General features: G+C 38.1%; 4 protein-coding genes across 5 annotated transcripts; 1 reads left to right on the top strand and 3 right to left on the bottom strand.

The window, feature by feature from the left end:
• Positions 1-50: 50 nt before the first annotated feature.
• Positions 51-3,107, bottom strand: LOC113714165 (alcohol dehydrogenase 1-like). The gene is made up of 10 exons (XM_072081594.1): positions 2,976-3,107; positions 2,644-2,780; positions 2,152-2,198; positions 1,671-1,996; positions 1,499-1,581; positions 1,230-1,305; positions 1,071-1,132; positions 878-973; positions 476-637; positions 51-357 (listed from the first exon to the last, which is right to left on the bottom strand). The coding sequence occupies exons 1-10, from the start codon at positions 3,010-3,012 to the stop codon at positions 241-243; spliced, it is 1,143 nt and encodes a 380-aa protein (XP_071937695.1). The 5' UTR covers positions 3,013-3,107; the 3' UTR covers positions 51-240.
• A 2,189-nt stretch (positions 3,108-5,296) lies between these two features.
• Positions 5,297-11,488, bottom strand: LOC140037478 (probable sugar phosphate/phosphate translocator At3g17430). Its single transcript, XM_072081583.1, has 10 exons — positions 11,262-11,488; positions 9,821-10,141; positions 9,263-9,370; positions 8,892-8,923; positions 8,753-8,803; positions 8,359-8,420; positions 8,010-8,271; positions 7,069-7,334; positions 6,871-6,965; positions 5,297-5,932 (listed from the first exon to the last, which is right to left on the bottom strand). Exons 2-10 carry the CDS (start codon positions 9,905-9,907, stop codon positions 5,747-5,749), a joined length of 1,149 nt encoding a protein of 382 aa, XP_071937684.1. The 5' UTR covers positions 9,908-10,141; positions 11,262-11,488; the 3' UTR covers positions 5,297-5,746.
• Positions 11,489-16,036: 4,548 nt separating this feature from the next.
• Positions 16,037-19,145, top strand: LOC113714136 (putative kinase-like protein TMKL1). The gene is made up of 2 exons (XM_027237933.2): positions 16,037-17,541; positions 18,417-19,145. Exons 1-2 carry the CDS (start codon positions 16,182-16,184, stop codon positions 19,052-19,054), a joined length of 1,998 nt encoding a protein of 665 aa, XP_027093734.2. The 5' UTR covers positions 16,037-16,181; the 3' UTR covers positions 19,055-19,145.
• Positions 19,146-19,676: 531 nt separating this feature from the next.
• LOC113714128 (probable pectate lyase 8) lies at positions 19,677-24,263 on the bottom strand. 2 transcript variants are annotated; one of them, XM_072081564.1, is made up of 7 exons: positions 24,051-24,260; positions 23,872-23,928; positions 23,205-23,279; positions 21,061-21,703; positions 20,857-20,960; positions 20,637-20,775; positions 19,677-20,544 (listed from the first exon to the last, which is right to left on the bottom strand). In XM_072081564.1, exons 1-7 carry the CDS (start codon positions 24,134-24,136, stop codon positions 20,323-20,325), a joined length of 1,326 nt encoding a protein of 441 aa, XP_071937665.1. In that variant the 5' UTR covers positions 24,137-24,260; the 3' UTR covers positions 19,677-20,322. The 2 variants fall into 2 exon arrangements, with proteins under 2 accessions (XP_071937665.1, XP_071937670.1); XM_072081569.1 differs by lacking the exon at positions 23,205-23,279 and having other exon boundaries at positions 24,051-24,263.
• Positions 24,264-25,273: the final 1,010 nt, after the last annotated feature.

Below are 25,273 nucleotides of genomic sequence, written 5' to 3'. Positions count from 1 at the left end.
CTGCACGCTTCTTGTGCACGATCCCAGATTTGTGCTGATGTAAATGGAAATTGATAATCAACATGTGCCTCTTTATATATTGGGAATCCATTCCTCGCAATTGCGATATGTTGCATATGCAAGTAGAAAGAAACCAAAAGAAAACACAGTTAAAAAGTACAACACAGAGAGGATTTTCATTACATCAAGAAAGAAGCTATATCAAGCCAGAAACGAATTCTCTTCTTGAACATGAAGGCATCACTCTTCCATGTTGATAATACATCTCAGACCCTCCCCTCTCAACATGAGCTCGAAAGCCCTGTTGATGTCGGAGAATGAAACCCGATGTGTAATGAATTTCTCCAGCTCTAGTTTCTGCAGGATTGTAAAATGATTTCGTGCAGCGTATCAGTACTTCTTTTTTTTTTTTTTTGCATGATAACGGGGCAAAGTGAAATTGAATCTTCTGAGGCATTAGATAATCTGTTACTACCTTGTTCATGTACATTTCAACCACGGAAGGAAGATCAGTACGAGGTTTGTAATTCCCAAAGAAAGTTCCCTTAATTGTCCTCTCATTCAGCAAGTTAATGGGCTTGGTCATGAAGACTGCATCCTTGTTGGGCACTCCCACAAGTACGGCAACCCCCCATCCCTGCATGCTCAGAGAAACAGAAGCGCCATAGTCAATTAAATGAATTTCCTAGCTTCATGATGAACCAAATCTAAGTCGAGAACTATTCATATGAAGTTATATTCTACAATAATTTCTTACTAAAATTCCGTCATCTTCTGTAGCACTAAGCCAAATATAGCTGACACTCAATAGCCTTACAACATCGTCTGAAACAACAAAGAAGAACATTTGTACGCAAGAGCAAGTTTAAAACCGTACGTCATGGACGCATTCAAAGGCAGAAACCATGGCTTCAATGTGACCGGTGCACTCCACACTCCTATCAACTCCACCGTCTGTCATATCTGCAATGACCTGACCAGAAACCCAAAATCATTAAAACGCGGCAAACTAGTTAATTCAAATTTGTGCTCATTCTACCCATAGTAAAAACTCCGGAGACAATCTTCACCTGTTGAACTGGTCTGTCGTGGTCCTTTGGATTTATGAACTCTGTCACTCCAAATTTCTTGGCTAACACCACAAAAGAGGAGATCCAAGCTATAAGGTTTCTCATTCGTGGTTCATTTTCTTATAATTATCGGGAACTAGTTGAGACTGAAGAGCATACCTTCTTCAAATCTATTAGGGTTCAAATCAATCCCAATAATCCTTGATGCCCCAGCAATCCTTGCACCTTCAGCAGCCTGAAGCAACATAAATGTTAAGAAGATGATTCAAAATGAGCTAAGAAGATAGAAAAAAAAAAAAAAAAAAAAAGTGGAAACATAACCTAACCTCTCATACATGGAAAATTATTAAGCTAAGATACAGTAATCAAATGTTTAGTTACCATCAAAAAAATTAACTAGGGACAAAAAGTAAATATATTTCGCTCACAGCTAAACCAACAGCTCCTAGCCCGAAGATGGCAACTGAGGATCCTTTCTTTGGCTTAGCTACATTTAGTGTTGCACCCAACCCTGTTTTCCATAGAAAAGACAGAATGTTTGACCAAACTATGTCATAGAGATATAAACTCATGTTATCATTTTAAGATTTGAAACTTTACCAGTCGAAATGCCACAACTCAGTATGCATACTCTATCCAATGGGGCCAATGGATTGATCTTTGCAAGGCAGCCCGAATGGACAACAGTGTATTCACTGAAAGTTGATGTTCCTAAGAAATGATTTATTGGCTTTCCATCAATAGAAAACCTAGACTTTCCATCAGTGAGCATTACCCCTCTGTCAGTATTTATTCTAAGCAGGTCACACATATTGCTTTCCTCAGATTTGCAATGTGCACACTCCTTGCATTCTCCTGTGAAAACTGGAAGCACATGGTCCCCAGTCTGGAGATCAGACACCCCTTCCCCGACACTCTCCACTATCCTGTGGAGGACAAAGGTTGAAGCAGTGAGGTTTTAGAGAAAAAACCTTACTGAATTAGCACAACAGCACACGTACATTTGAATTATATAATTCGATGGAATACTGGTGTACAAATAAAAGCTCGATATTCAGATATAAAATGTTTTTAAGATTACCCTGCTGCTTCATGACCAAATATGCGGGGAAACAACGGTGCTTGGCCCTGAAAATAACACCTAACAAATTAAGGCTCCTTCCAGAAGTCAAGACGAAGAAGAATTCTTGAAAGGGTATAATGGTTTTCCACCAGAAAACTCAAACTTGGATGTTGTATTTTAACTGAAGAAATTTCTAATAATGCACCTTAAGTGTTTCCGAAAGAAGACGTGATTTTGGAGCGAATTGCTACTACATGCATTTGCCTTGCTAACTTACAGCCGAATAGCATAATATCTATACAGTAGGCAAACCCATCAAGGGACTAATACAGTACTCCGTATGTCAGTCTTATGCATCTCCACTGAATGTTACATAAGAATGAATAATCTGAAACAGACAAGGCAGATGTGCTGAAAACATGAAAAAAGCTACTACAAGTAAGAATTATATGCTATAATCCGTGAAATAACTCAAAGAGGGCAATTAATTAAAGGGAAAAAAAAACTGACTTTAGCTTCCCAAAAATAGAGGTCAGTGTGACAGAGAGAAGTGTATTTGATCTTGATCCTGACTTCCATGGTTTGCGGTGGCGCCACCTCCACTTGCTCCATTACCAATGGCTTCCCTGCTTCCCATGAAACCGCAGCTGCAGTTACACGGCCCAAACTACATTATCTACCTTTTTTAGCTGGATAAGACATTATGCATAGTGATACATAGCAAAACCAGCATGACACATCGCAAAGGTAGGGGACACAATAAAGCCAGAAAAGAAAAGAGCAAAAATGGTAGGGGAAAAGAAGAGAAAATCGTGGAGAACTCATAGTAAATGACAGTATACCTTTACAGGGAATCACAAGACCAGCGGTGCTTGACATGGTAGAAGCTACGAAGATCTAAACTAAGCAATGATTAGGGATGGCAATGGGGGCGGGTGTCCGCGGGGGGCTCTCGGGGCGGGGGGTGGGGCGGGGGCGGGGGGGAATTTTTTCCCCCCGCTTAGAAACGGGGCGGGGGGCGGGGGGCGGGGGAGTATACCCCCGCCCCATCCCCCGCCCCGCCCCCCGCAAAACAAAAAAAAATATAAAAAAATATATAATTATATATAACATGTAAGTTAATTAGTTATAAACTTATGATAATGATATTATTAGTTAGATATATTATATAATGTATATTAGTTTATGTAATATAATTGATATTATCAATTATATGAATAATTCTACATGTTTACTAATAGAATTTATTAATTAGTTATACTAAATTTACTAATATATTTATACTAAATTTCTAATTACACTTAATAGAATAACACTTTTTTCTCAAAAAAAAGCACAAACACAATAATGAATTAGTGATTGCATTTGTACTAAAAGTGAAAACTTGACTATTTTAGTTATATTTATTTCATCATATTGGATTGTATTCAAATAACTTCTGTTTGATTGTTTTTATGAGTTTCAATTGTAAAATTACAATGAATAATAATTTGGTGATGTGTTGATATTTTAGTACTTGATTATTTATTAAAATTTAATTATAATAAAATTATATAATAAAATTGTATTAACCCCACGGGGGCACCCGCGGGGGAAACGGGGCGGGGGCGGGGCGGGGCGGGGGGAGCAGGAGGCGGGGGACGGGGCGGGGGACAGGGGGAACTAATAGGCAACGGGGCGGGGGACGGGGGAGGGGACCCCCGCCCCAACCCCGCCCCGTTGCCATCCCTAGCAATGATGATGACTGATGAGCTTTCTTTGGTCACCGGGCTTGTGTTCCAGTTAAATATGTGCATTGGATCGATGCATGGCCTTTATGTAAAGTTTGGGCCGCTGAGAATTGATTGAATCGTCAAAAGCCACTTGCCCATTGCCCATAGATTCGGCCCCTAGCAATTAGCGAGCACTAAAACTTGTTAAGCGATCAGGAAAAACTTATCCTTATCTGCCACTAGGATTTTCCATTTGAGAGCGCAGCCAAACAAGGGCAAATGACTCGCATTTGTCAATTATTCGTTGTTGGTCTTTTTGAGGCCTTCATATCACAGCTACCAACATTTCAATTTCTTCGATGTATTTTTTATTTTCATCATATAAAAAGAAAACTATTTTGTACTTCTCTAGTTGTGACTAAGAATTTTTTTTCTAATAAAGAAAAAGAAATTCGTTAGGAGAAAGTGAAACTAAAAATACTAGTAGTATTTTTCCACGTTTGTATTTTTCTGTAGGTCAACAGGGAAGGGGGAATCAAGTGTTGCGTGTATTTGCCTGGGGAAGTACTAGTGGCTTTTAATCGTCACGTTGCGTGTTACAATTTTTTTTGAAAGCAGAAGACTTTAATATCCGTTTGCCTTGCACTTCATCTTTGATATTGTTTTGATTCAAATGTGATAAGCTTACTACTTTTTCTAACCACACTTGGCATTCCAATTGGCAACGTCAATTGGAGACACTGAGCAAGTCATAGATTTATAAATCTATTCCATGGATTACAATTTTTATATCAAAGAATCTATTTAGCCACACAATATCATGGGAGTGTGAGCATCCTGACTGGATTTGTACTTTGTCTCGACTAGCACCTCCAGAACTCAACGATCCCACACCACCGCGCCCCACCCCACCCCACCCCCCAAATTTTGCCGTTTGATGATCTCTCCGCCTGTATTTAATCATCTACAAGCATGCTTTGCACCAAACTAAAGAAACATGTGATTACGAGGCTACGAGCAACCAACACTTTCATTCTCCGACTATACTCCTTTTATATAGCGTGATCACCATATTGTCTAATAAGCCAGCAAACGAAGCTTGTGATCAACTATATGTTCATCACTTTTTTTAAGTCAAAAGCAAAGATGCACATGCGCGTAATGGGCAAGGTTACTAGCACCGTCCAAGAGCAAGGTGCAGCAAATCCATCAAAATTTTTAACCTGTTCAGCGGAAATGAACATGGAAGAATAGAACAATCAACAAACATCCAATTACTGCGCTTATACCTTTGTTGCACGCGCAGGTAGATGTATCAAGCAGACCTGCTTTAGCTTGAAGAGAATACCAGAAAACCGTTTCAAGCATTTGAGTAATTTTCTGACACTTTGACCTCGAATCTGCTTTTAGACCATGATATCGAAACACGCCTGAAGAATCCGCACTGAGGATTAAAGAATTAGAATCCATTAGTATTTTCTGCATATACTGATCGTTACATTGCACCCCAGTATTGGGAGGGGGTGTTGAAGGAAATATTGAGGGATCCCTTGCACCAAATTAGAAAACTATTGAGGGCCTTCCCACAAGAGTGAGTGGAAATGAATAACATTTAACTATAGCTCCTAAGTCTGCTAAAGATTTAAACCAAGTCTAGAAAGCAGGGAGACAGCATGCCCAAAAAATAAATCCACTCTTGAACTAAACTATTCCCAATGAATCAGAACAAATATACGACAGTAAGATGCTCTACAAAGCGTGACAGTTCTTCGCCCCCAGAGCAATAAAAATAGGGGGCTACGCACTTCAAACCTGCTCACTGCTTCTCTGCTGAAATATTTTTATGATGTATTGATGGTGATCTGGAAAAATTTAAGGAAGCGTTTCTGGGCTACCAACGATCAAGCTGAGTGGCTGCTATAGTGGCTTTGGCCCAAATGGGATAGCCTTGAGGAAGCCAACAGAGGTGCTTCTTCATCCACGTTAACATCAGAAGCAGAATTTCTACCAATCCTCAGCCCACTGCTACTGTTGATAGTGTCATCTGGGACATACAGATCAGATGACTTCTTTTCCATCTTGAATTCCTGCCAAAGGGGGGCAAACCAACTTAAAACATCTCTAACACAGAATAGAGGAACCCTCAGTGGAAAAAAGAGAAAATAGAGAGACGTATACACCGAATAGCCCCTTTACTATGAAGCCCGTTAAGCAAACAGCAGCAGAAGATGAATCATGGTAAAACTTCAGGATCTTAGTTGACATAAGAGTCACACTACAGGGCCATTTGGAACAATCCCAGTTTAGGGAAAAAAATAATTAGAATATAGCATTTGGTTTAAGCCTATAGCACGCAAGGCATCTCACACAGATGCTCCAATGCCTTCTTCGTGAGTTCTCTTTACAAAGTTCTACAAGTAAAAACAGTCGAAAGCAAACATGGATTGACACGAAATTCCCTCTCTTAACTCAAATTCCCGATCTCAACCACTATATGGCTTGAGTTCTCTTTGCGAACTTCTACCAGTAAAAACTTTCAAAAGCAAACATGGATTGACATGAAATTCCCTCTCACTCTTAATTCAAATTCCCAATCTCAGCAGCTATATGGCACAGTAAACAATCCCATACATGATAGATGCGCAAACAGAGAAGCTGGATGGAGCCAGCCCAAATCAAAAAAACTGAGAGAGAAAGCGAGAGAGAGTGGTGTTGTTGGTTAAGCAGAAGGATAATGACACATAAGCAGGAATAAGGCATAGGATACTGAAGATACTTCTTTCCTAATCAACTTTCAATGATATTTCAGAAACTAGTGAATCCTCAGGAACAAAGATGACAATAGATTTTCCATCTGATAAATAATTACTGGACTACAGAAAAACAGTCCATTCTTCCCAACCCCCAACAATGAAGTTTGACATCGTACTTTAAAAAAGGCCAATCCAATGAGCGAAACCATTGTCTTAATTACAGATTAATTAGTATAACATAAAAAAGAAAACTAAAAGTTTATGATACTTACCTTTGCTGTTCTTTCTGCAAGATTCTCAATAGGAAGTTGTGATGCACGGACATCTTTGACTTTCAAGTAATTATACATGATTACACCACATATGGCTGCCAAAGACCAGGTGCAATTAGATAAGAGGACAAGAGAAACACTTGAGATAGCTTTTAAATTGCTGGTTAATTCCAAGCTCAACATGGAATATAAACCTACCAATGGCATAACCAACAATGTTAAGAGTGGTAATAGTTGATTCTGGGAAAACAACAGTCGAAAGGGCAATGAGTATCCAGTCCTTCAAGACACCAGCAACTCGAATTGTCACAGCGCTGGTTCTACCAATAACTAGAAAGATTGAGAAATTCAATGCCAGGGCACTAAGAGCATTGGAGAAGAATATCCCAAAATTAAATTGAATCTGTGAAACTTCCATTCCAGGCTTCTCCAATAGATACCAGGGCACAAAGAGAAACACAAAGCTGAAGATCAAAGTGATAAAAAGCGTCACAATCACAACAATAAAACACATAAACAAACATCATTGTTGGGGAGATATTCCATGTAAATGTACATAGAATGCAGGCCAAGTCGCCACAAAGCAGCAAAGACAAGGTAGTGATGTAAAACACAATATATAAAATGTCAAGTCTCCGTTTCAGTTAAACAACAAAAGTTAAATATAGAAAATAAAAAGCATGAAATCTTCTATAACTCACTGTCTGTAACAGCTAATACACTACAACTTTGGTTGTCTAGATAGTTTCAATTTTATCATCGCTGTACAAGTTCCAATTCAAGAGGCGGTATATCTCCATCATCCAAATAACCCAAAGATCAATTCATCAAATGTATAAGATTACTTGGCATGCATCTGTTAATTCATTCTTTAACTCCCTCCATCCATACCCACTGTATTCCTCACTCTTTATGTGCATGCAAGCAAACAGATGTGCAACATGTGCTATTTGCTCCGTATAGCTGCCTCAAAACTTTTGAACTAGACATGTTTCAGTTACTTTGGCTTTTGATTTCACTTCAGTATAGATGCTCATGCAATTGTTGCAAGCGGCATTGCATAAACCAGTAGCATAATGCTGGTTAAAAATATATATATATATATATATATATGAGACTAAGAGATTGCAGAATCATACCTGCATGGAGCAATGTAATACAAACTGGTAATAGGATTTAGTGTCAAGCCTTTCTTCTGGAGAAGAACTTGAGTTAAGACCAACCTAAGTGCTTCAGCAAATATTCCTGTGACCTGATAAACTGTGCCGACTATGTTGAAATGGATTTCACCATATGAAGATACCACAACTCCAATGCTAACCAACACCATGTTCAAGAATATATCCCAACGTAGTTTATCGGTACCACAAATAACAGCCATGAGAAAAGTGGCTACTGGCACTGTAGTACAAGGCAGAACACTCGGTTAGTAAAACTCGCTAGAGTATCTAATGGAAAATGCAAAACACATAGAATAGCAAGACATACTGAGGGCTTTGAGCATTTGGATGAAGGCCACAGAGATAAACAAATATGCCGTGTTGCCAAACCTGTAAAAACATAAAACCAGCTGCTGTCAGTTGGAAGAATTCAATAAATGATAAGAACACCTAATTTGCATCTAGTGTCCTGTTACTGAAAAGTTCTAAATAAGTCCACCTTTCCTATGAAACCTTGCAAGCTTCCCAGTAAAAAAATGGATCAGACTAAGCACAATGTGAAATAAGTTTTTAACTGCTCACAAATTAAACTACCAACTCCAAATCATTAGGTGTAGTTGGACACATTTAAAGTTTGTGTGGAAGAGAAACAATAACATGGAAATGCTGATGAAATGTAATAACAAAGAAAGCATGCCCAGCTTCACCAAAGGAGAGATTACCAGAGGCTTGAAGCAAAGAAGGCACTAATGGGGATTACACATGTTGCATAACTGCAAATTCAGTAGAAAAAAGGGTCATAAATGATTTCAGAAGGCCAAAAAAGAAAAGAATATATAAACCTAGATGTGATTGTCTTACATTTCAAAAGTCATTTTGACTGGAGTTACAACCTGCAGCAAGAAAGATTAAGCCATTTATTTATCATTTCCTAAGAGCAGAAAATTGATCAATACTATTGAGATAACAAAACACAGAATTTCTGAAGAAAGCATGCAACAAGGTTTAAAAAAAAAAAGAGCAAAACACTGCAACAAGTATATATAACATGATACAACTGTGTTTTCATTGGTAGACATCAGAAGACAAAAATCAAATTCTACCATCCCTTAAAGTGACTCAAGAATTATGTACAACAAACAAGATTATCTAAGTCTGTCTTAAGCATAACAAATAGCAGAGCAGAAGCTTAAAATACATTACACAAAAAGCAGAATTTCTATCTTTCTTACCTTGAAAACTCGTACTAGAAAGAAAGCTACCAATCCCGAAAAGCCCATATGAATCATTGTAAGCGTTATAGGAAATGGGAAATTGAAATACTTTGGTGAGAGAACCCACTGCACAAAGCAACAAAACATGCTTAGGACCCAAAGCTCCAACTTGTCAAGAGGGATAAATGGATAACAGATGTAATTGTAAATCCAGTGCAAAATATTATAGGTAATCCTTGGCAAAAACATAAAGCAAAAATGGAGATTAAATATAAAGCCAAGCCAAGAGCCAATCCACATGAAGCCACTTTTGAGTGAATCATTAATGCAGTAATTTAGAGATAGCCAATTTCACATAGGCAAACATTTTCATGACAGAGCAGTCTGAAATTTAGAAACTTGAACCAGCATAAATTTGAACATGTGCACCGTGAGAAAAAAAGACTAGGATGGTTTTCTAATGAAGAACTGTAAGGTTCACTTGAAGGTGAACGGTGACAAAAGGTCATCTGTTTTACAGAACAGAACTTGTAACTTTGCAAATGTAGGCAGAATAAAACAGCGAATAGCACATACCTTGTTATATAAAATAACACCTGACGAAAGCAATATATACACCAGAAGATAAAGATAGGTCAAAACTAGCTGCCTGTTAATGACCATGTTGCTAGGTCTAACTTGGCACCCTACTGATAATCTTCACGTCACCAACCTCTACGAAGATATCTTTTAGCCCAAATCTGGATCAAATGATTAAAAGGAGATATTTTGCCAGACATGAGAAGCAGATTTCAGTTCAATTGTGGTTATTCATCCCGTTGAAAGCTTTAATCAAGCGTGCAGCATATGTAATAGAAAAGACTCAGCTGTTGATTCAGAGATGGATGTTCACGGAACCTGAAAAAGGAAAGTAAGTGAGCACATTGGCAGAAAAGCAAGACCAAGGAAGAAATTGACATGTGAAGCAAGGAATCATGACTACAGTGTTTTTAGTGAAAAAAATAATCCAATAAAAATACAAGCTGTCTTGCCATAGAGTCAGCAATATAACAAGCATGCTACAAATCAACCCCAAAAAAATGGATAAATAACAAGAAGGTTTTTCCCAAACCAGCTAACTACGATCACATTACAATGCCACAACGAATGATGAAAGCTGACATAAAACAAATGTTGAAATCTTGATACTTGATGACAGCACATCCACCACACCAAATTTCAAAAGTTTACCACTAATTCCTGTCTCTCAAGTGACACCAGAAACACGGTCTTGAACACAACCTCAGAAAAAGCTGTTGCTCTATTAACAAAAATGCAAATGAAAAGACAAATATGTTCTAGCGACACAACTTGATCTGTTCTTCTGGAGCTCGAATTCACCTAAAACCCGGTTCTACAATAGACGTATATTCAGGAACGAAGAGCTTGAGTTCAGTTTACACTTCCCATCACGGAAAAATCTCTAGATATCTAATTGAGTCGAAAGTTCTCAATATCAATATTCCTAATACACGTAGATATTAGCATTACTCAATTGATCTCAACGACTGATGTACACATGCACGTATCACAAGCTTGGCTTCAGGTACTAAACCACTTAAACTCTTATTATATTAGACCTTGATCAAGGACTAAATTGCATTTAGATCATAAACAAGCTAAACATTTATCTAACGACACCCTTGTTTGTTCGCAGGCGTACAAGTGATAGACTAAAAGGATTCAGCAAAAAACTATGACTAGGATTTGAGAGTTCATTAAGCCAATAGGAGTAGACAAAATCCACCATAAAGACTGCAAACACGAACTTATTTCTTCATAAAACCAAAACGATGGCAAAAAAAAAAAAGCAGCGTGAATAAGCATTGTAGGAAGGCAGGACGAATACTTGCAGTTAACAATCAGATCTAATTTGATTATTCTACCATTGGATTCTTAAACCACTAACTGAATGCAAATATCGGAGCTGGACAATCACGAGGTATACGAGTGAAAGGCGCGCAGAGATGACTCTTACCAAATAACCACACCAAACAGCTTCAACAACAAATAACCAAAACCTTCAAAACCTTATCCATCTGTGACCAAATTGCAACAGTGACGGGACCGATTCGAATCTCTCTCAGATCTGAGCCCTTAGTAACGAACGAGGGAGACAGCGAGGGAGAAAGAGAGAAAGAAAGAGATGGAAAGAAACAGAGAGAGTGTTTATTGTCTTAGTGAGAAGCTGTGCTTAGCTTGCTTGCGTCAGACAAGATCAAGATCGTCCAATCTAATTGACGATGAGATGATGGGTGTGGAAAACCGGGCAGTAATGAATTTGGAAATTTAGGTCAAGACTGTGTAATTCAATCGATTGCTTCGGAGGGAAATTACGATTTCGCCGTTGATCAATTTGATCGTACGGTTGTTAAATACAGTAGCTAAAATATCTTAAATAATACATCATAAACATATTTTTTAATCCATTTTCTTATATTTTTAATCACATTTTTATCTCACATACATCACATCAAAAAAATACTACCATAATTATTTCAAATAATATATTTCAAATAATACTCTATCCAAACAAACCAATAAAATATTTTCGCGTTTTCTTGTTTCTCTGTACTTCTTAGCTGTTAATGCTGTGCTGCCAGACGTGCGGTAGAGTGCAGACTATAGACTGACCGGTGTCTTTACCCTTTTTGTGCTATTGTGGTCAAAGTTTGTTTGGAAAACCAATTAATTAATTAATCAGCACAATTTTTTTCTATAATTTTCCAAATGCATTTTTTTCCTTTTCAATTGTTTTTTTATCTAATATTTCTTTTGTGTGTCGTGTTAATTAAAACAGTTTGGATTAACTATTTTTTTGAATGTTTTTGAAAAATTTTACTGTAGTAGGAGTTTTTATTGTATATTTTAGGATATTTAATAGTATAAGAGTTTTTAGAATATATTTTGAAATATTTTTTAAACATTTAAAAAAATTTAGACTACTTTTTAGAGTACCTTTTAGAATACTTTTAAAAAATTTTAATAGTATTTAAAAAATTAGTTTTTGAAAAATTCAGCAATCCAAACAGAGAAATTTCAAAATAATCGTTAGTTCAAACACAATAATTCTTTTGTTGATTGTTTATACTTTCAGAGTAACTTCTATGCAATATTTGGAATCACTTTAATATGCTCTACTAAAATGTCCTGCACCAATTGTTAGATGCCTCTTTACATTTTATGAAGGTGGGCGTGAAAAGGAATAGGCTAATAGGAAATATGGAAGAGATAATTACCAAAACAAATTATTCTACTTTGATTTATTCAATTCTTGATATCCTCCCTTTTGTAATTGTTTGTTTATTGGTTCATATTGGGGGTTCTCATGGATCGAGTAATGACTCTATTTGTAATTTTGCAAACCCTAATCACATGTGTTGACTAAAATTCCATTCAACATCCTAACCCTATTCAACTTGATTAATTTATAAAAAAATAAGGCTGGGTATACTCGAAGTAACCTAACTCTCTTATATTTTAGGAAAAAAATCAAAATTATATTAGTTGAAATTAAATAAAAGTATTCAGTGCTACAAATTTTTTGAACATTTCCAGTTCATACAGTATTGCTACGTGATTAGAATTTCGAAATGAAATACTCCCTCCGTCTCACTTTGATAGTTCTATTTCTTTTTTCACACAGTTTAAAAAAAAGTAGTTAACTTTATTAGAAAAATAAATTTAGATTGCTATTTTCCTAAAATACCCTCACATTAAATATGGTACAACTTTATGGGAACTTGAATTGATGGTAAAAAATGAATCAACTCTCATTAAATGAGGTAAGTTTATAGTAACAACTACTTACATTGAATAAGGGTATTTTAGAAAAATTAAAATACAACTACATTCTTCAATTGGAAAGTGGACTACAATTTGGGACAGATGAAAAAGAAATACAGGACTATTAAAATGGGACGGAGGGAGTAGTACATCTCGTTTTGCTGGCATATTATCTTGTGAAATGTGCTTGCTTGATTCGATAAGGTGACCGTGAATCTCAAAATTCGGTTGAGATGTATGCGTAATTGCGATAAAGTTGAATACTGAGGCCCGAGAGGTTCATGGGATTTGCAGAATTACGTGCCAAATTTGGGAGAGGAGATTCACGAGTCTACAATCCAAGCAGGCGATTGGAAAACGACTTTCAGCACGCAAATTTGACTAGGAACCAGCATTCATTGAAGTCGCTTTAAGTTGGGCGGCTCGGCATGCCTCATGCGTTGCTTCTGTTTTGTTGGGAGCAAATTAAATGTGGGGCAACCGTCCTCGTGCTGTCATGCAAGATGCACCGACAAACTTGCATGCATCAGTTTTGAAACGTACATTTATTAGAACTTTTACTGAGACGGTAATTATTAAGTGTTTAAATACCTTTAAATATATTATTTGAAGACATATAATGCTTTTGAATAATAGATTATTTAAAATAATTTTTTGAAAAAAATACTATAATAATTTTTTTTATGTGATACATATGAGATAAAAAGGTGATTGTAAAATAATTGATGACGTAAACAAATAAATTTTTGCAAAAATCTACGATCCAAACAAACAAATTAGTTAAATGTTTAATAAGTACTGATTGTATTGCAAAAGGCCTCGGGCGGTTCCCTTTTTGTTGGTAGTGCAAAGTAGGTACAACTATTGGTAACACGCTACCTTTTCCAAAGTGTCGAGCAATTAAAAGCATGTAGTAAATAATTTTTCTGGGGAAAAAGGTGTTAGGTACAATCGTAAGCATCATCATCAATGTGCTGCATCCATGCCAAACAACGAGATGGGGGGACACAAAATGAGAGGTTATTAATCATTAGAATTTCACACTCGGCATAATTGGTTACCTGAACAGCCAGACAAATCATTTTACGCCAGTCCGTAAATCAAAAGGTTGGAAACCCGCGATTAACACGGGTATGAAGCATAAACGAGCAAAAATTAGAGGCAAAAGGAGGTAAGATGCTGAAATTGGACGAGTTGAATGATGTTTGATCTTGGGGTCGGGAGGGATTAATTATTTAATCTGTGTGCTATTTAGTGCCAAGCAAATCTGATATGATTTGGGTGATCATTCGAAAGAAAGCAGTCTAGGAAGCTTAAACAATGCTTGATATAGCACGCGACGCCAAGATTTATGCTTGGTACTATAATAATCAAGAAACCCACGACTGCCTCAATGGAGAAAAAAGGGTAATCAATGCATTCAGATACATAGAGACCATTTGGATTGCTATTTCTTGAAATTTTTGCAAAAAAAAAAAAAATTTACTGTAGCAATTTGATAGTTGTAATATAGTCTTTTTTTTTTTAAAAAAAAAGACAATCCAAAATTTCTAAGACTTTTTATTTTTCAAATATTACATCGCTTGCATCGTAGATGCGTTTTTCAATTACTATCTTTTTATATTTCAACCAACATTTTTATCCGAATTACTTCACATCTCCCAAAAGCACTATAATAATTATTCTAAGTAATATTTTGAATAGTATAACATCTAATTACTACAGTATATCTTTTGCATCAAAACCTATTCTTAGCAAAATTCTAATATTTATTAAACTCGTAGTGTAAACACCGTCTAAGTCTCTAGCAAATCGTTAAAAAAATTTGAAAATGAAATACGTAAAGTAGTAATGTAGTAGTGGTATATTTTTTTCGGATACGATAAATTTTATTCTACACCTGTTCCTACTCTATATTAAGGAAAATAGATGAATCTAAGGTGGTCAACGAGAAGTTCGAAGGGAATTGAATCGTCACTAAATTAGACAAGTGCCTTTACACCTACTAATGAAATTTTCAAAAAAATTCTAGATAAAATAGGGGTCAAGGGATTTAATCGCTTAACCCAGTCCTAAGGGTTCCCCTGGACCCAGTTAGATATTCCCTTTAAATTAGAATAATGCAGGATACTATAGATAATTTTGTTTGTATAGTGAAATTATCCCAAATAATATTTTATTTGCATCATAAATATATTTTTTAATTCATTTTTTATATTTTTAACAAATTTTTTATTTCATATATATCACATCAAAAAAAATATTATAATAATTATTTTAAATAATATTTCAAATAATATCTTATCCAAACAAAAGAGACTTGACCACCAAAAAAAAAAAAAACCCCTCCGCTCCCAAAGAGGTTTAAAGCTCTCCCGTAGTAGTAGTAGTGTCAAGTTTCAACTTTTTAGTATGGGATCCGCAAGCGCAAGCACGAGGGCCCCACCAGGAGAAATCAATCACAATCACTGGATGCATACTACACTATCGAGTACAACAGACAGCGTTGGCCACAGATCTCCACCAGCACCGGCTGGCTAGGGTTGCTCTCAGGCTCGGGCCTCAGTCAGAATGACCAGTCATACACGTGGACGGCTAAAGATAACAAATAAAGCAATCTCTGTTGGCCAGCAGCTCACCCCGGGCCCCAGCTCCTCCCATCTAAAAAGGAAACCATTTCTAAACCTCAGATAAAAATTTTCTGAATTCCAAAGGTGTGCGAGCGTGCAGCCGATTCACGACAAAAGTCATGCTGCTTCTTACTTTATTTAGTAACCGTCCGATTACTAAACATCTCTGAAATATCAGCACCTGAGGACCAACGGCTCAGACATCGGACGGCCAAATTTAAAAGTTAGGATAATCAAAATCAAAATCGTACGCTCGAAAAAATATATAGTACTAGTAACAGACAAGAGGTCTCGCCCTTAGTCAAAAGCCCCGTCAGCTTTACCAAAAAGAAAACCTCAAACAAGAAAAGAACATAGTAGTGTACTACTAAAAAGGAAAAGGGAACCCTCTCCGGTCTCCACTACCAAGCACTTCCTTCACTTTTTTCTTTCTCCTTCCTTAGTACTCCGTGCTTTTTCTCCCACTCCAAATCCATTCATTTATGGAGTTTCTGAAGCTTATCTACCTGTTAATCACCCTCGTTATCAGCCATAATTTGCCTATTTCTTCATCTGCAACCTCAGATGTTGAGCTGGTTTTGCTGAAGATCAAACCTATATTACAGGGCAGCTCTGAGAACTTGCTACTTTCTTCGTGGAATACGTCAATTCCACTCTGTCAATGGAGAGGCCTCAAATGGGTCTTCGCAAATGGGACTTCTTTGGCCTGCACTGACCTGTCTTCTCCACAATGGACAAGCCTTTCGCTTTATAAAGACTCCTCTTTGAACCTGCTTTCTCTGCAGCTCCCATCTGCTAATCTAACTGGAACTCTTCCAAGAGAGCTGGGTGAGCTCACAACTCTGCAAAGTCTCTATCTTGGGGTGAATGGGCTAACTGGAACCATCCCTCTTGAGCTTGGATACAGCTCTGCTCTGTCTGAAGTTGATTTGGGGAACAATTTGCTCAACGGGTCACTTCCAACTTCAATTTGGAATTTGTGTGATAGGCTGGTTTCGCTTCGGCTTCACGGTAATTCTTTATCTGGGACTCTTCCTGAGCCTGCATTGCCCGGTGCTACTTGCAAGAACCTAGAGTCCCTTGATTTGGGGCACAACATGTTTTCTGGAAATTTTCCTGAATTTGTAACTAGGTTTAATGAACTTAAACAACTTGATCTTGCTAGTAACATGCTTTCTGGGCCTATTCCTGTGAGTTTAACCGGACTACATTTGGAAAAATTGAATCTTTCGTTTAATAACTTTAGTGGGATGCTGCCAAATTTGGGAAACGTGAAGTTCGGGGCTGAGGTTTTCGAGGGTAATCCTGGACTCTGTGGGCCATCTTTGAGGGCTTGTAGTGGAAGCTCTGGATTGAGTTCAGGGGCAATTGCTGGTATTGTCATTGGCATGATGACTGGAGCAGTAGTCTTGGTGTCAATTTTGATTGGATATTTGCAGGGAAAGAGGAGGAAGGATGTGGACGAAGAGGAGGAGGAAATGGAGGAAGGAGAGGATGAAGAAAGTGGCGGCGGCGGCGGCGAGGGCAAGCTGATTTTGTTTCAGGGTGGCGAGCATTTGACATTGGAAGATGTATTGAATGCGACAGGACAAGTTATGGAAAAGACTAGTTATGGAACTGTATATAAGGCAAAGCTTGCTGATGGAGGAACAATTGCGTTGAGGTTGTTGAGAGAAGGTAGTTGTAAGGATAGGGGTTCTTGTTTGCCAGTGATAAGGCAGTTTGGCAAAGTTCGACATGAGAATTTGATTCCGTTGCGAGCTTTCTATCAGGGGAAAAGAGGGGAAAAGCTACTCATATATGACTATCTACCAAACAAAACCCTCCATGACCTCTTGCATGGTAAGCCCATACTCCTTTTCTTTTCTTTATCAACTGAATTTACTGTTTTTCTTCATTGTCTATTTGTGGATAGTAGTATCAAATAGTACTACAAAATTAAGCCGACCTTGTAGGATTTTTTTAATGTGATACAAGTGGTTGCTCGTATGACGCACTAAAATCTCTGTTCATGACAAGTAACATAGAGTAAACCAGATACTGCTTGAATTATAGTTGCATATATTGACATCTATACCTTTTCAAAAGGCCATTCAATGCAAGCATTCAATATGTCATTAGACAGACATTACCAGCAAATAGCATACAATTTATGTGACAGACTAATGGAATGTGAAAAAAAAATATCAAGCACTGCATTATGTATGTTATGGTTGACTCCAATAATTTTGATAGTTTCCAGCCTTCTAGCCACCTTTGGCCTACTGATCTCAGAATTAACTCGGCATACTGCCAACTCCTTTCTGCTTCTCTTCCAATAATAAAGAGTGAAAAAAAAGGCCAGAAGAATATAGAGGAAGCGAGCCAGTTTCGGTTCACCCTTCTGCACATATTGTGTTAATGGTGTAGGATAACTTTAGGGTCTTCAAAATGACTTCCATCAATTTACAATGTGAATCCAACTAGGGTTTTGAAGTTCCACATTGAGAGAGAGAATTTTATTTTATGATTGATAAAGTGTTTAATCTCCCTTTGATCTTTTGACGAGTTAGGGAGGCTGGTAATGTTTAGAATAGATGAGTATCTTTCATCTTGACCACATATAAAATGCATAATTTCTTGATTCCGATGCTTCTAGGAGTTGCTATATTCTGTTTTTGAAATGGCTAGAAATTTAATTGGAAACATTCATTATCATGCATCTTGCTGGCATGCAGAATCAAGGGTGGGGAAACCAGTGTTGAATTGGGCTAGGCGACACAAAATTGCTTTGGGCATAGCCAGAGGTCTGGCATTTCTTCACAGCCTTGAAACACCAATTACTCATGGCAATGTGAGATCCAAAAATGTACTTGTAGATGACTTCTTTGTGGCTAGGCTTACTGAGTTTGGACTTGACAAAATAATGGTCCCTGCTGTCGCTGATGAGATAGTGGGACTTGCAAAGGTTGATGGTTACAAGGCACCAGAACTCCAAAAGATGAAGAAATGCAATTCTAGAACTGATGTTTATGCATTTGGGATACTGTTATTGGAGATTTTGCTTGGGAGAAAGCCCGGAAAGGGTGGCAGAAATGGAGATTTTGTTGATTTGCCTTCACTAGTTAAAGTAGCAGTTCTTGAAGAAACAACGATGGAAGTTTTTGATGTAGAGCTATTGAAGGGCACAAGGAGTCCGATGGAAGAAGGGTTAGTTCAGGCATTAAAGCTTGCAATGGGTTGTTGCGCTCCTGTGGCTTCTGTAAGGCCTGCCATGGATGAGGTTGTAAGGCAGTTGGAGGAGAACAGACCAAGGAATAGGTCTGCTTTATACAGCCCAGCTGAAACTAGGAGTGAAAGCGGTACTCCATTTTGATTTCCTTCTTTTCCATTGATTGTGAATTTCATTGCGTTTTCACATCTGTCTCCCAAGGAGCATAAGTTGATAATCATTTCAATCCGCTTCATTTCTTTGGTGATACTTCCTATAACTGTTGCATCACGTCCTGTGGTAGCTAAGCTTTGAACAACACTAGAACCACCTAAAAAGGAAACAAGTAATATAATCATCTTGGCCGGAATCCCCTCCTGTTATTAAACTGTGGTCATTAATTGTAATGATTGCAAAATTAATAAGAAAAGGATCATGAATTTGACAAATTGTTGGATTCAAACTAGTGTTATTTAATTTAATCTCAAAATGGGGTCTCCCAGTAAAAAAAATAAGGAAATGTTGGAATGCAGTTGAGCGTTGTTGAGTTGGTTTCAACTTTCAAGTCAGTCACCTTACAAGAAGGTTTATGCACAAGGTAAATACTCGCCTCACATGACCAATAGATGTGGAGCGAGCCTTGAAAGAAGCTATTGGTAAACAGCGGCATGTTTAATGGGCATGGGATGTCATGCCTCCCTGCACCACTGCCCTGCTCTGAGGAATCAATATCGTCAAGAATCTAGTTATAAGCATAAGCTCAGGAAATCTAATACGGTCGCAGCAATTGCCAGAGAAAATGGAGTAATTATATAGGCATAGCATCACCCTATCCGATTTTATTGCATTAAGTAACATGAGCGAGAATTTACAGAGTTGCAATTTTCTACGTAGTCCAAACCATAATTACATCGTCCTAGAATTGAGTTTCTTCTTTCCTTTTTCTTGTCTCCAATCTCTTAAACTCTGTATAAGCAATTTTGAGGCATATAGGCAGGAGATTCTTCCCCTCGCATGCAGAAGAAAGGGAGGACAAATTAATCGACTCTAAAAATGTAAAAGAAAGAGAAGAAAATGATTGTTTGCATGGGAAGAGGAATGAGAGATGCAGGGATAGAGCAGGGAACATCGGCTTCTGCGCCCCTCAAAGTTTCAAAGTTTGAAACTGAAGCAGGCCGAGGTTGAACAATAGGTGGAACCGGGACTTAGAGATGATGGAGATGGGTTGACTCCGTTTGCCGTGAAAAAAGATGTACGCGAGAGATAAGATACCAATGGGGACAGAATTGAGGAAAAGATTCTGGAAAAGGGATGGAGTAGGAAAATTGGGTAGGCTTCAGTTTAGTAGCTCTTACGGAATGATAAAATTGGATACATGTTCAACTTGATAATCACTGCTGTATACTCTTTCAGCAAGTGTACTTTTGATCCGATTAGCACTGGTGCCCTCTGCGGCAAGAAAGGACCCCCGCACCAGAGGTAAGGGATCCCACTAATGAAGAGGACTTGGCTGCTAAGCTGGAGGCTCTGGCATAGCCGGCCGAAGCTCCAAGGCCAGATGAAGTGAAGTAGGCTCCGTTCAGCATTAGGTCCCCATCAGACCTCCAGTTCCAGTGCTGCCAAACCCCTTCATTTGTCAACACTCTCTTTGTCACCTGTAGAAACCATTCAGCTAGAATTCAATAATTTGAAGTCGACAACGAATTCTGTAAAATAATCAAGAAAATTCCACTTTTGACAAACGAACCTCTTTCGCAAAAGGGTTGGCAGGGGCCAGATATCTGTTCCCCTGGCTGTTAATGGTTGGCTCAGCACTGCCACCAATCGCATACATCTTCCAATGAGTGTAGTCATTGTTTACCACATGGAAATATCCATGCCTGCACCTGCACATTAATTAGCGGAAGTCTAGTGAACAGAAAGCCTTGTAACGCAGAGATCACAAGACAAAATGGAGTGTGTATAACCTTGGCATCCTCTGTATCAGCCCCTCCCCAAAATGGTTGTAGGCAATGGTGACCTGCATACTCTTATCCCTGACGTAGTCGTCGCTGTGGCCCAATAACATAACCTGCGATAAGAATAGCATTCCAGATGGTTAGGCATGTGGTAAAATAGGAAGCTCCACCGTCAATTCAAGAAAGCAAGTGCTCAGTCGGGGGAAAATTGACCTCATTATGGTGAGTGAAGTAGTTATTAGAGATGGTAATTGCAGTAGAGCCCATGATGGCATCAATGAGGCCATCAGCACAGTTGGAAAGAGAATTATGATCAATCCAAATGTGGCTCGAACCAAATATGGAAATGCCATCACCATCAGCCATTGTCCTCCAGCCATAGTGACTTGGAGAGCTTCGAACCATGGCATTACCGGTTTGTTTGCAGTCATGTATGTGGAGGCCGTGAATGATGACATTGGTGATGAATTGGATGGTTATGCAAGCCCCGTTTGCAATGTGAACATTAACACCCCGGCCATCAATTGTCTTAAAGCTGTTCATAATAAGCTCTTGCTTTAGGGTGATCACCATGTCCCGTTTGAACACAATCCAGAGAGGCCTGTCCTGAATTACGGCATGACGAAGTGTTCCAGGCTGGGGGTTAACAGGGTCATCATCACCAGGGTCCGTGACTATATAGAACCTGCCATCACGACCGCCAATGGCATTGCGCCCAAATCCAATGGCACAATCGGCCAGGCGTTTGCGTTGGCGTTGCCAGTTTGGGTCACAGCGCCAGCAATCATCAATAGGATTTCCTGTCCCGCATGAGAAGAATCCCAATTTCCTCCTCTCTGTGTTATTGCGTATGCTCCTGGGAGGAGTTGTAACAAAAAAAAAAAATTTTTTTTTTTTTGGGGGTTAATCTATAGCAAATCACATAGCAAAAAAATTACTGCTAAATTTAAATCATTAGGATGCTCACTTGCTTTCAAGAAACACAATCATTACTTGGTGAATGCTGTGGTTGATTATTAACAGACGTTAACAAAGGTTCGACGTGACAATGTGGTTTGTTTCAATAGAGTATTTTAAGGGCTCTTCTTAACTGTTCGAGGACTGCTGTCTAAAGTCAAAAAAGAGTAGCATGTGAAAGAATGAGAAATCGAGAATCAAAGACACGAATACGGAAATAGTACTACTGCGTTCTCTTCGGCAAGTTAGCGGCAAATGGAAATAAATGCGAAAAGGTTGGCGGTGATTTTCCATCTGCTCCGGCGTCGGTGGGGTTATTATAATACTCTACAACTAGGGAAAGTCCATATTTAATAAGGTAATGGGCCCTGCCAATTTAGCCATCCGTAGAATAAGAATGCCTGGATCTGCCGACTGCTCCGATGAAATCGAAACTAGATCTGAGGACTGGGATAAAGAGGGAAACTTGAAACAGGGATAAGAGGAAAAAGGGAAGACACTCAAAACAAATTGAATCGTTTTGAGCGGATCTCAAGACAGGAGCATGCGGGCATACTGCCAAGAACAAAATGAATCAAGCACAGAGAGATACGGGCCATCATTATACAAATGAGTTAAAGAGTGCTCGAGTTCGAACCTTTTCACTTACACGCAAAAAAGAGAGAAAGGGAGAGAGAGTTAGAGCGCCCCCGGCAAAGCAATTTACTGTCCTTTTAAACAGATTAAATACGGTGACCTATTTCTTGGATATAATATCGCACTACTGGCCATCATTAAGTTCAACAATTTTTTCTTCCAGCAATGGAGTGTTAGTCGATGCTTTGCACGAGAGTAAGGGAAAAAAAACTTCCACCATTATCCTCTAGACGATACTCTACTTTGTTAAACAAGTTGCACAGGCAAAAGGGATGATTACGACGACTTAGAAAGGCACGAAGGGAGTGATCAGCCAAGAAGACGGCAAAATGAGGGCGAGGACCTAGTTTGGGTTGGTAAGAAATGCAGGGATGGGCGTTGAGGCAAATTCTGGCAGAAACCACAGTAAAATCCATTTCTGACAAAAATTGCGTGGGAATGCATTGCTGGGACGGGGTCTATAACAGGGTCCTTGCGATTATTAAAGTGGGGCAAAATTCTAGCTCCTTTCGTAGAAATTAATGCGGCTTCACATCATACTACAGACAAACTTTTAACTGCAGTTTTACATTGCATGGGTAAGTGTTGGGATCATGTGAGGTGTGTTTTCACATTGTCTTTGTCCATGATCCTTCATTAATTGAGGACACACGAGTTCTGTTCTGTTCTGTTCTGGGAGGGGGAATAGATCCAAGTTACGCAAGATAGGAAATCAAATCAGTACGAAGTAAAAGAAAATCATTCCGTTAATCGAGGACACTCACGTATCAACCATGGAAGCGACCATTTCTGGATCGTCGACAGCGTGCTCGTGCTTGAATTCAGCCTCTTCATTTGGCCTGGAAAGAAAAGTTATAAATTGGGAGATTAGAGAGAGAAAAAAAACCCCCCACAACTCGCGACTACTTGCCATTCTCCAAAGCCCACATGCATATTAATTCCATTTGCAACCACAACCTTAGGATTTGATCGTCCATTAGTTCTTGGTACTTTTATTAATATTACACTGTTCGAGACAGCAACACATGAAACAGAGCTTGCTATTGGCTGGAAACTGAAGGGGCGGTTGGTTAATGAATATTCATTCCCTTCTACTCTCTTGTCTATTATTGACATGGCCAGCCTCATACACTTTCGATTTTCTCTAAAGCTGACTCTGGAATCATCAGCACACGAAATGCACTTGTTTCCGATGGCAATCTTGGGATCCAAATCAAAAGAACTTTTCGAGAAGAGACAGTTTCGCTCTGTTTTACCAATGCAGGAATACGGTTTACTAGACCATCATGTTGTTAGTTTCTTCAAGAAATTGTTGAAGACAGGGCAAGAAGCATGTTAGTATGCAGATCACTACCTGTGCTTAAGGACGGAAATTAGGAATTGGAGATGCAACCCGGAATTGGTTCTAAAATGCCTGTAAAAGGAACTAACCTTAATGGGATTGTTGAGTTTCCTGTGCTCTGCAACACCTCGCCGTCCTTAACGTAACTGTGCAATGTAGCGGTACGTAGATGATCAAAAAATCAATCAAATTGCATTTCAACTGAACACTCTTTTTCCTTCTGTAACTCGCTAAACAAAGGTGAGTTAAAACAGACGAAACCCAATACCTGTCTCTTTCTGCACCCGCATTGAGAGATACGAGCATTATGGTTAACAATGAACAAAGACTGAAACATTTAATAGAGACACTCATTGTTGGATAAGAAAGACAACGCACCCTCTGTACTTCTTTTCTCGAAGAAGAAGAAGAAGGAGGAGGAGGAAATGGAAATATAGAGAGATGGAGTCAAAGAAAAGCTTCAATGAAGCAGCCCTTTTATAGTAGGAGAGCAAAACAGCAAAGAAAGCACCGGACTCCTGCTTCTCGCTGCGTTACACTGCTAGGCTCATTAGTCAAAGGGTGTGTGATTTCCAAATTAGATTGTTATAGAGTATTTACTTAGTTGGATTATCAAGATTTTTAAAGTTCGATTCTATACTACTAGCTAGTATTATTTAAAATGGGATCCTATTTTTAAAGTTCGTGTGGCTGATTGTATTGATTGAGTTATTTTTAGTCTATTATGTTGCTTACTTAGTGGTGGTTTTAAAAATCAAAATCATACCTTGGATTGTTTTGAAACCGATAGAATCGGACTTTAAACTTACAGAATCCAAATAAAAACTAACAATTTATTTGTTTGTTAGCTTATAGTACTCTATGAAAACATAAGTCAATGAAGGTAGAAAATGCAATGCTAGCCAAACAATTAAGTTTGTTCAACTAAGATGCATAGTTTCAACTATTATATGCTAATAGTATAAAAATTCAAGACCTTCTAGAATTTATTTTACATTTTGGCTAATATATACAGATATATATATATATATATATATATAGAATGTATCTAAAGTTTTTAAAATATAAGACTTAATCCACAAAATTCTAGTCATCTAAGTGGTTAAAAGTCGATAATGCTACTATGTTGAAATCAAATTTATAAATTTGTAGAGCCATAAAATCTTAACAACAATAAATTTGGAAGTTTCACAACAATAAAAACCTGTTGCTAACCGAAGATCTAACCTAACTTACCTAACTGAAATCTTTCTTTTCTCGCGCTTTCTTACTTTTTTTTTACGTCCGTTGGATTAATTGGTTTTTCTAATGTTTTCAAAATAGATCTTTAATCATTTTGAAATCGTAAAATTAGGTTGTAGAATCGTAAAATTCTATAAATATCGTCCAAAAACAAAATTTGTTTATTTGTGAAATTATAGTTTATGAAAACATATGCTTTTCGATAAATGTAAAAAATACAACTTTAGCACAAAAAAGATCATGTGCATT

This window comes from Coffea arabica, chromosome 1c, assembly GCF_036785885.1.
Source record: "Coffea arabica cultivar ET-39 chromosome 1c, Coffea Arabica ET-39 HiFi, whole genome shotgun sequence".
Taxonomy (NCBI): domain Eukaryota; kingdom Viridiplantae; phylum Streptophyta; class Magnoliopsida; order Gentianales; family Rubiaceae; genus Coffea; species Coffea arabica.
The sequence above is the reverse complement of the archived record's forward strand: the minus strand, read 5'-3'. Positions and strand labels throughout refer to the sequence as shown.